Below are 11763 nucleotides of genomic sequence, written 5' to 3'. Positions count from 1 at the left end.
ATAAATTCTAGTATTGAATATAAATCGAACATGTCTCCACAGCACAGTGCGTAGAGTTTCCGACCACGAACCGAGGATTCGGAGTTCGAATTCGGGTCAGGACAAAGACTTTTTTATTTTATTTTCATTTATATTCTGATAGTAAAGTATTAAATATTTGTTTTTTTTGAATCACCAGAATTATTATGCATTATTATGTAACTATGGTATCTTTTTATTCCCATGAACATGAAACAATGCAATCTAAAAACCACGATGGTACATTACATAAAAAACTTTATTAGACATTTATTATTTAGAGTTATATAGTTACATCAGATTATAGATAATTTAGTTACATTTTACTGCTTTCGTTATTTCACTTTTTATTTCTTTTATACCTTTACGTTCACCGGTCACAAATGTTTCTCCAAGTTTAATGTAATCTTTTATATACAAAGCGGCTCTTTTCAAACAGTGGGCTTCGTAACCATTGATTTTCGGCATGTGGGCAGATAACAATCCGTGTCGTCCTAATGATGTTAATACGTTTAAAATAAATTATAATATAAGCTGTATTGGCAAAGATAGCTCTCCATTCCCACAAAATATTATGAATTAAAAAAAACAATCTTAAATGTAACTTTAAAAATAAATTTAAACTACAGGGAGTGAATCAACGATCAGTGACAAGCGTTAACGGGTCCGACATTACAGTCTAGGCACAAAAAGTCATTTTTACTCCGAATACAACATGCTATTTTTTTCAAAGGTCGCAAGTAATTTTTTTAATAATTCTAAACATTCCAAAAAATATAAAAAGATTTAAAAGTAATACATTCTAAGTAATTATATCAGAGATTATAAAACAAGTTTAGATTGGAATACCAAAACTTAAATAATTGTTTTGGAGCGCATACGTTGTAGGGCGCTGCTGTAGCGGTTGCTAAGAACAACCACAAACAAGAACCGAAATAAATTTCTCTTGTCAAAGTCAGAATCTTCAAAAATTATAAAATCTTTCAAAATTTAAACAGCTCTTATTGAAAAAAATACCAAAAAGTATTTAAAACGTCCATTTTCAAACTAATTATTGCTATCTTGTAAGTTTAATTTAAATTATTTACCCAAACCCGTGATAATTGTGAAAAAGTGGCAGCTTAAAAAACTTTACCCAAGCCCGTGATAATTGTGAAAAAGTGGCAGCTTAAAAAACTGTATGAACCGTAAACTGCAAAAACCATCGTGGATCATGGCATAACGTCAGTTTCCAATGTTTCATAGGTATTTCATACATGTCCTTATATAAAATAAAGTTTCTTATATGCGTCACACTGTATTTTATTTAAAAAATTAAAAGAAACTAAATAAGTTTGAATAAATAATACTTGGCGACATAATTCCGGAAAAAGCGGAACCACTCTTTAATTATCAAAAGCTTTGGAGAGCGACCGTTGTAAGAATAGCGCCAATAAGTATTTACATTGCCCTTATGGGCACTTTCCAATCTAAACTTGTTTCTGTGGTTTAATAATACAGAGTAGTCCGAACTGTATTCCGGAAACTTCGGCAGCATATTCTGCAGATAAAATAAGTAAAAAAGTTCGTATAATGTAAGTCCTAAAATGCTTAGTTTCGGAGATACAGGGTGTAGAAGTTTCATTTTTATTAGGTACGATTTTTTCCAAATAATTTCTGAAGTAACGTCAATATTTGGATGAAAATAGGTGTCTAGGAGTTTTTTGATATGAGAAATTTTATTTTGATGTCAATATGACTCTTATTTGTAGGGGGCGCCACCTACATGTGTTTTAACTGTTTTAAAGAGTAATAACTTTTCGTCCGTACCTGTATACAACTACTAAGTGAAAAAATATACATTTCCGTGACTTTCTACGTAAAAAATGTCTCTTGGTAAAAATCGCTACGGGCAACCGTTCTGAAGATATTTAGAACGGAAATAGTCAATTGATGTAATTATTGACAAAAAATAAACACGTTGAGTAGATAGTTACTTGACTGAAATAAAATAAATTTGGGAAATTTGTATTTTTTTATATTCTGCGAAAAAATGATGATAAAACAGTTTTTATTGAACTTTTGGCACAAAAGCATTTAAAATTTATGATTTCAGTCTAATAACTATTTAATCAACATGTTTAACTTATGTCAATAATGACAGGTATTGATAAATTTCGATTTCAAATATCTCGAGAACCATTACGCGTAGCGATTTTTACCAAGAGGCCTTTTTTAGGCAAAAGACGTTGTAAATGCATATTTTTTTTACTCGGTAGTTTTATACAGGTACCGACGAAAAGTTATTATTCTTCAAACCAGTTAAAAATATGTAGGTGGCGCCCTCTACAAGTAGGACTCGTATTGACATCAAGATCAAATTTCTCATGTCAAAAAACTCCCAGACACAAATTTTCATCCAAATATTGACGTTACTTCATAAATTATTTGGAAAAAATGAAAATAAAAATGAAACTTCTACACCCTGTATCTCCGAAACTAAGCATTTTAGGACATATGTATATACGAACTTTTTTACTTATTTTTATCTGCAGAATATGCTGCCGAAGTTTCCGGAATACAGTTCGGACCACCCTGTATATTTTCGTACTTTTATGCTTAGGCGTAAAAGTAGCTTACTTTTATGCGGTTTTGTGTTTATGCCTAGGTGTTAAAATTACTTTTTATAGTGTCAATCACGTCGCAAAAATTAATACTATTGTGACGTTTGAAAAAAAAAAGATTTCGACAAACAACATGTAAAAAATAACAGAAAATACAATTTAACTGCCAATTTAAATGACAGACAACTGACAACTGTCTAATAGCGACATTTGCTGTCCTCCTTTCACGCAGTTGAGCAGCTCTGAACTGTTCAAGAACGCGATACTCTCACTCCATTCAATTGAGTCAAAGTTCCAGAACTGTTCCGCGCCATATGGCGGCACAAGGCTATCGCGCACAGTTCCTTTCAGAACCGTTCTCGAGTAGCCCCAGGGCGTAAAGCCCGGAACTCGAAGTTCGCGAATGGAGGACAGCAATTGATGATTGTTGGCGTATAAAATCGTGTAATAAACTTACCTAGCCTGACGATAGATGTCATATAAGGTAGAAACTGACCGATATGGCCGGTCTGTTTCACGAAAGCGCAATCAACGCAGTTCGTTTCTCCGTTAAGAGCTTTCAATTGACAGTTAACGAACCTGGAAATTGCCAGCGCCGCGGCTAAACACGAGGTGCCTCTGTTATGATAAGCTTTCAAAACTTCGTCTTCGGATATGGCTATAGAATCTTGAATAATTTTGTGATGTTGCTAAAAGTTATTTTTTAAAAAATATGTCTTTATAAATGTTTTAGATTTTTTCTAAAATGTGTTTCTAAATGTTTAAATTTCTTCAAAAATCTAGTTTGAGGTGTAAATCATACAGAACAAATATGAATAAAAAGTATGATTGATTTTAAGATTGTTTTTAGCATTGCTAAAAACGAAAATTAAGGGTGAATTATTAGTACTAGCGTTGATTGAAACAATTGGGAAGATAAGCAACCTAATGGGCGAATTTGTGATAACGCTGATTTGATTTACCCTTGCGTCTCAAGTGCTGTACGGTGGAGACACCAATCGTTCTGCGGTCAACGCATAAAACACTTATTTTCTCTAATTCGGCCAGCGAAGACATATCGAAGACGGTGTGGATCTGAAAGCGACAGTGTTGCCATATAAAAATTTGTAATATCTGCAATACGTTTGACGAAAATATCTATCATTTATGTATTGAAAACTTATTCGTATTAAACATAGAATAAACAACAAAAATAAAAATTCATTTTTACGTACTGAATATTTCGTACGACCGAAAAAAGTCGTTTAGTTGGCTTGGAAATGACGATTATTGACACTTGCCATAATATTTTACATATGAAATAACACCGATCTTCATTTCCAAGCCAACTCTGACGCCGTTCTTTGTTTAATCTTATATTATATTAAATTGTTTAAGGATAGAAAATTCGTATTATCACAGATTAGGTATACTATATGTATACAGATAAAAATCTTATCCCTAATTCGTGGTACGAAAATTGTTTTTTATGACGATGTGCAAACGAGTAAAATTTCCTGTGCGCAAAAATAAACTCTCGTAAAATAACAATAAACAGCATAATAGAGAGATATCGCTAAACCGAATAGCGTGCATGGACGTTAATTAGGGTGTTAATTCCTTTAAGTGAGGTGGTATTAACTCTCTTCATTTATACTTATCGAATCGGAAAGAATTCTGTTCTCGTCGCGTCCGCTATTTAAACTTAACCTAACTTTGAATTTAAAACTTTGAAATTGTTTTGTTTACTAGGTATTTTAAAACTAAAGGGCTAAAGTGCTTATTTCCAGTGCTTCATTGTTCAACGTCTGACAGTGGGTTTAGGGCAATAAGCAACAAATTCTCTTAGAAGGGCTAAGTCGTCATCTGCTGTAAACCTAAGCCTCTTTATAGGTTCTTTAATATTGGAATTGGAATCCATATTTTGGGCCATATTTATTTAATTAAAACTAATCACAGCTACTTAAATATCAAATTACCTAATAAAACTAAAGTAATAATTCAAAACAATTCAAACATAACCTAAAATAAAAGATCTCGCCGGCCGGCCCCGGTTGTCAAATACTCGCACATGCCCATTTAAGCAATTTTTAAACCTTATTTAGAAATAGCGCTTGGTGTAATTGATCCGCAAATTACGTCAGGCGGTAACGTTATTAGCGGATGTTGCGTTAAAAATTGACTCGCGCATATCGTAACCATGATAAGGTACGCGTAAATACTGCATGACGCTATTCGGTTTTCCGATATCTCTCTAATAACTGTGCCGGTCAGGCGCTGTGCACAATTTTAGAGGCCATAAGTGGGCGTGCTATATGCGCAAACTAGTAACCTAACTAGTGCCCGATTCCGAAAATTGGAACCACGAAAAACTATAAAGAAAAAACAAAGTTTATAATCTGTGGTATTATTAACGTACTGTACACAAAATCCGTAAATCGACGGATTAATCAGTAGTTCTGGCAACACTGTCTCCGGGAACTATTCACTCTGTCGGCTGAAAGCAGAACTACGGTACAGTATTTTTTATCCGCTGCGTTGTAAACGACTACCAGCGCGAAGCTGCGCAGAGCTAAACTAAATCTCGACAGGCTAATGGTAACGCCAGCTACATCTCGGACAGATTTTGTGCCACAAAATCGCCTATAAGGTTGCGCATCTTCTTATTTCTTCAATCAACGGTATTAGTATTATTATTATTTTTAAAAATAATTTCTAGAAGTAAGAAACTTGATCAAAGATGTCTAAACTACGGAGCGATTGTTTAAAATTCAACTCCTAAAATTAGGGGTTAAGGTTTGTATCAAAATTAGTTGTTTTAAAAAGAATCCATCACCGGTTCTCCATAAACGTCTAACGTGTATAAATAAATAATCTCGTTTATATATAAATAATCTTTTTTTTTTCTTTTTATTCTTGGCTTTAGGTCGTTGGGGTTGCAAAGATGTTACTGAATTTTGTTCATTATCTTATTTTTATGACGACGTTTGGACAGTATATGTCTTTTTCAAGTCTCTTGAATGTAGATTCCTACAGAATTAAAATTGTTAAAAACTGGACAAAAGCAGAATAACACATATTAAAATTATTATTTTAATTGTTTAGGGAAGTAGACATCGGCTATTGAAACGATGAATATATTTTATACAAAACGGTCTACGAGAAAATATGTACGTGCTCTATACTAAAGTGTGATGTCCCTAAACAATTAAAATAATAGTTTTAAAAGACATATACGGTCGAAACGTCGCGTCGTCATAAAAATAAAATATTGAACAAAATTCAGTAACATCTTTGCATCCCCAACGACCTAAAGCCAAGAATAAAAAGAAAAACATATATATAGTATACCAGGTCAAAGAAACGAAACAAAAAAAAATATAAATAATCTTTTACCGGATGAACTTGTTCTGGCTTGGTCTGCGAAATACAGGCAACCACGCAGCCTTTCGAAGCTCCGCCTACCACTGGACACCTTACTTGGGATGAATCTTGTCCGCTGATCAAACCAATGAAAGAGTTGGAGCGCATGCACGCCACTGATGATATTCCTATGATTTTTCTGTAATCGTGCACACCCGCTTTTTTGTATTCCTAAAATATGTTATAGTATTGTTAATAGAAAAAGTATGGTATTATACTGTTTTTTTCACAGGTAAGATTTCGACAGACGATGACAGAAAAAAAGCAGATGACGTCCATACCAATCCATTTATTTAACTAAAAAAAATTACTAATATTTTTTAAGTTAACTATGGATGGGTTTATATACAGGGTGTTTCAAAACAAGTGCGAAAAACTTCAGGGGGTGATTCCTTGTTCAAAATAAAGGGTAGTTTGCTTCATAAACGTTGGGTCAAAAGTTAACCATTAGGGAGATATCGCGGTACAAAGATGGCGGAAAAATAATGTTTTTATTTTTTATCTTGAAAACGAAAAGAGATAGACTAATAAAATTTTATGGAAGCATTACTGTTATGAAAACACACTTTCTGGTAATTTTTTCACTTTTTTAAAATCAGTGGAAGGGGTTGAAATAAACTACCCCTATCATTCTTGTTAACGAAATTTAAAGAAAAATCTTATCAAACACATGCAAAAAAATTAATTTGGATAGTTTAGTTTGTTTAGAAATTTTTTTATCTCTTGTATTTTTTTTTGATTAAACTCAAAATCAATTTTCAATTTCAAATTTCAAAAAATTTGAAATTAAAAAATAAAATGTAAAGCATTGCATGCCAGGACAAAAACATTTTCTGATAAAGAATCTAGTGGGCTGCTGTAATTTTTTTAGGAAAACATCTAGTCGGCCGCTGTTACTTTTTAGGATGTTCCTAATATTATTTTATTTGACCATTACTCTACTGCAATACGTTATTATCTAGATTATTATTATTATCGTTATTATCACTAGATTCTTAATCTAAAAATGTTTTTTGTCCTGACATGTAATGCTTTACATTTTATTTTTTAATTTCAAATCGGTGAGTTTTATCAAAGAAACACAAGAGATGAAAAAGTTTCTAAACAAACTAAACTATCCAAATTAAAGCATTTGCATGTGTTAGATAAGATTTTTCTTTAAATTTCGTTAACAAGAATGATAGGGGTAGTTTATTTCAACCCCTTCCACTCATTTTAAAAAAGTGAAAAAATTACCAGAAAGTGTGTTTTCATAACAGTAATGCTTCCATAAAATTTCAATAGTCTATCTCTTTTCGTTTTGAAGATAAAAAATAAAAACATTATTTTTCCGCCATCTTTGTACCGCGATATCTCCCTAATGGTTGACTTTTGACCCAACGTTTATAAAGCAAACTACCCTTTATTTAGAACAAGGAATCACCTCCTAAAGTTTTTCGCATTTGTTTTGAAACACCCTGTATAAATCCGTCATGTGTCATCTCTTGTTGTTTTTAACCAGTTTTATTGGTTTATTTCAAAAATGACAGATCATATTTCAATACTATTGGTTTAACAGAACGATGAACGACAAACGAACGCCGATGCGTATGAACTCGACTTAAGATTTTTGAGAGTTATCAAACTCTTGCCAAATTATAGGTTATAATTTTGTGTCAAATTATGTCAAATAGAAAATAGAAATGATAAATATTTTGCATTTTGGACTGTGTTATTAGAGAGTTGTATTAGTCACAAATAAAGTTTGTATACTATCTAGTATATGATACCAAAAACTGGAGTATCTGTAAAATAGCAGCACACGATAGGTAAATATTAATCATATTGAATAATTATATTGATAAATGTAACAATAAATGCAGGAAGTTGCTTGAGCTTGAAACACGGCTTGAAAGCAGGAAATCTTTTTTATATCTTTTTTTGGTATGTGATGTTTTTTAAAATACACCCTTGCTTGTTTTGTATTAACACATACTGTAATTGTTTTTCAATTTTATACAGTTTTTTTTCACAATATTTTGAAGTAATCACTTGTCACTCAAATTTTAAATATATTCATTTTCTGCTATGCGTTCCAATTCTACCAACTTATTTCTTTGTAAAATAAAATAAACTACTTTGAAAATAAAATGACAGACACATCTATCACTGTCAAGGATTTTGTCATTGGACAGACTATATATAGTTTTTAAGACGATTCTTTTCTCCATAATATGGCAAAACTAGGGATGAAAACATCGCAAAAAAAACTTTCGATACATCGATATTTTTCATGGTATAAAATAAAAATTAACTTCTAATAAAAAATTAACAAGTTAAGGACATTTTCATCAGGGTGAGACTAACGATTTGATATTAAACAAAAATTTGGGTCGATTTCGGCATAATTGGGAATGGACTACAGGATGACGCCCTCAACGTTTTGAACCGATGCATCTATATGGACGAAATCATCAGGATTTTTCTTAATTATGGGTCGACTGGAACCAAATTCGGCACGTGGATAGAGGTACCCAATTAGAGTCCTCAGATGGTCAGGCGGTCATTTAATACAAATTTTGTAAAACTAAATCAAATTATTTATTAATTTTTAATTTATTGCTTTATCCACATTTCAAAATACACTTTACCAAACATGTCCTTCGAATCCTTCAATTTAATAGCTGTTAGTAAGAAGTTTTACTTCAAATATGCGCACATAGTGCACACACAATTTTTTGAGACCCTTCAAAGCATCAATGTAAGTCGCTATAAAATACTGATGTCACTGTAAATGTCCGAAATGCGGTAAAACCTAGGATAAGCGCCCTAAACCTAGGATTTACCAAAAGCAAGTGGTAAAAGCTCGAAACTTCTTTATTTTGGTTCCATTTTGGACTTTTACCGGACCCAAACAGTAAATCTTAGGATACCACACCGCATTGGTAAAAGTACGAATTATTTTTCTTATAGCAACAATATCGACAAATTAAGGATGTCGATATACATTAAAATATGTCGATGTTTTTGTTTACTTAGGCATTGAAATTTTAACGATTATCGTTTCACGATATCGATTTTTGTAACGTATCAGTTTTATATTTGTTACTGAAAATGTCCGCAATACGGTAAAACCTAGGATAAGCGCGCTAAACCTAGGATTTACCAAAAACATTAACTAATTAGGTTAGCCTGGTTATTTGGAGGGTGTTAATGCATTGGTTAGCCTGGTTATTTGGGGGGTGTTAATGCATTGGTTAGGTGGTTATTTGGTGGGGTTGGTTGGTTTTGACTACCACTTGCTTATTCGTACTTTTACCAATGCGGTGTGTTAAATCCTAAGATTTACTGTTTGGGTCCGGTAAAAGTCCGAAATGGAAGCAAAATAAATAGTTTTCGGGCTTTTACCACATTTTTAGTAAATCCTAGGTTTAGCGCGCTTATCCTAGGTTTTACCGCATTTCGGACATTTACAGTAACATTGACACATCGATAATTGCGATAAAACATCATCGATATTTTGCTATTGAATTTGCGTTTCCTCAAGACATGATAAAACAAAATAAATATGTCCTACCTCTGTTACTAAAGGCACGAAAGCTTCTATGGGTGGTTTGGCGATGCAAAAGATTGCCTTCGGGCTGAATTCTATACAATGCCAGGCCGCCGTTCTAACAGCGTCTACATTTTTCTCAAACAAATCTTTACAAGTCTCACTGATTTTGCTTCTACAACCTCCCAAGCACACCACAATATCGGCATCCTTAAATATAACTCTTATTAATATTATTTTCAATTTCTGCATGGCCCCCTACACATAGTTATGAAAATAGCTATGTATATTGATGACGACTCAATGAGTAACTACTTATTTAAAACTTTCGCAAAATAATGATATCAAAATTTTTAAAAGGTTGTTATTAAACTTTTGGATCAAGGCAAATTAATAAAATTGCGTTTATTTCGTGAAGGAGGCCAAAATCAACAAAATATCAAGAGACCACTTTTAATCGGCATTAAACTGATTACACTATTTCGCTAACAAAAGGAAAAAGTCAGTGGCGTACATGCTTTTATAGAAAAATATTCCAGTGATAACCTATGTATATGCACGTCCTTGGTGAATATGTCGACACTTTTTAGCTTTAAAATATGTCGAATTTATAGTAACTTTTACCCTCAAAATTTCATTTGAAACGCAAAAAGTACTTGAAAGAAAATTATAATAAATCGAAAAAATATTAAGACTAACACCCTGTAGCTAGGAAACAAAGCAGAACTGGACCTATGTTGATATGAAAAATAAGTCTTGTTTTTACGTGAGCAATCTCCCCACGAGAGATGGCACATGTTTTTTGAAACACCCTGTATAATATGCATACGTGTAATAAACCGATCATTTATGAAATTCATTTAAAACTAACTAATTATATATTTTTTCTTGCATTCTCGCTTTTATTTACCACTTTGTCAAAGATTAGATTGCAAAATAGATTAGGTTTAACAAATTTATAGAAGAATATACTTACTGCTACGGCGTTTTTTAAAACTGACTGACCACAAAAAGACTTGACTTTGGTTCTAGTGTCGATATGACTCAAATCTTCGGCCACGAAACATATAGTACTATCAATATCGTGCAGCCTTAATTCCGAAATTAGGGGACTCTGTTTCAGAATAAGAGCAGTATGTCTTCCTACCTTATGGCAGCCATCTAAAAGATTTTTGTAACTTGTATTATTTTTAAAATTTTAACAAGTACCTACCTAAAACAGTAACTGTAAAACCGTTCTTAGGACTCGTACAGCAGCGCCGAACGCTCACTATATGCAATAATTTTGAATTCGCTTTTAATTTAATCAAAAAGTTTCGAGACATTTTTACTGAGAATTTTGACGGAATTTAAATTTTGACAATGTCAATTTAGGGGACTTTTATTATTAGTGGATTTTTTTTAAAAATCGTAATTATACCTTAATTATACCCATTTATTAATCCCCGAGACAGTGGCGGCTGGTACGCATAAGTGCTGCAGTGGTGTGCGACAGCAAAAAAACACGAATAAATTATTTAATAATTATTATAAAATAATTTTATTATACAGGGTGGTACGAACTGTATTCCGGAAACTTGGCCAGCATATTCTGGAGATAAAAATAATTAAAAAAATCGTATAAATGTATGTTCTAAAATACTTAGTTTCGGAGATATAGGGTCCAGAAATTTCATATTTTTTCCAAATAATTTCTGAACTAAGGTCGATATTTTGATGAAAATTGGTGCATGGGAGACTCCTACTTAGGGCGCCACTTACATATTTTTCACTGGTCTGAAGAGTAATAACCATAGGTAATAACTTTTCGTAGTAAAAAAATATACATGCACGTTTTTTTTTCGTAAAAAAGATCTCTTGGTAGAAACCGCTACGAGTAATGGTTCTCCAGATATTTGGAATCAGAATTATCAATACCTGTCATCATTGACATAAATTAAACATGTTGACTAAATAGTTATTAGACTGAAATCATAAATTTGAAATGTTTCTTGAAAAAACTTCAACAGAAACTGTGTTATCATCATTTTTTCGAAGAAAAATATATGATTAATTTAAAAAAATAAAAAGTTCTCAAATAATTATCTACTCAACATATGTTTATTTTTTCTCAATAATGATATGTATTGACTATTTCCATTCTAAATATTTTGAGAACGATTGCTCGTAGCGATTTTTACCAACAGACATTTTTTACGTAAAAAATCA

The 11763-nt window shown here is 32.2% G+C and overlaps 1 protein-coding gene across 1 annotated transcript; it reads right to left on the bottom strand.

Annotated features, from left to right (window-relative positions):
- Positions 1-259: 259 nt before the first annotated feature.
- On the bottom strand, positions 260-10929 carry LOC115874544 (malate dehydrogenase, mitochondrial-like). The gene is made up of 6 exons (XM_030889719.1): positions 10769-10929; positions 10532-10716; positions 9580-9765; positions 5997-6194; positions 3079-3310; positions 260-512 (listed from the first exon to the last, which is right to left on the bottom strand). The coding sequence occupies exons 1-6, from the start codon at positions 10878-10880 to the stop codon at positions 331-333; spliced, it is 1095 nt and encodes a 364-aa protein (XP_030745579.1). The 5' UTR covers positions 10881-10929; the 3' UTR covers positions 260-330.
- Between the last annotated feature and the right edge of the window lie 834 nt (positions 10930-11763).

The sequence above is a fragment of the Sitophilus oryzae genome, unplaced genomic scaffold (assembly GCF_002938485.1).
Source record: "Sitophilus oryzae breed Bouriz unplaced genomic scaffold, Soryzae_2.0 scaffold_1297_pilon_pilon, whole genome shotgun sequence".
NCBI lineage: Eukaryota > Metazoa > Arthropoda > Insecta > Coleoptera > Curculionidae > Sitophilus > Sitophilus oryzae.
The sequence above is the reverse complement of the archived record's forward strand: the minus strand, read 5'-3'. Positions and strand labels throughout refer to the sequence as shown.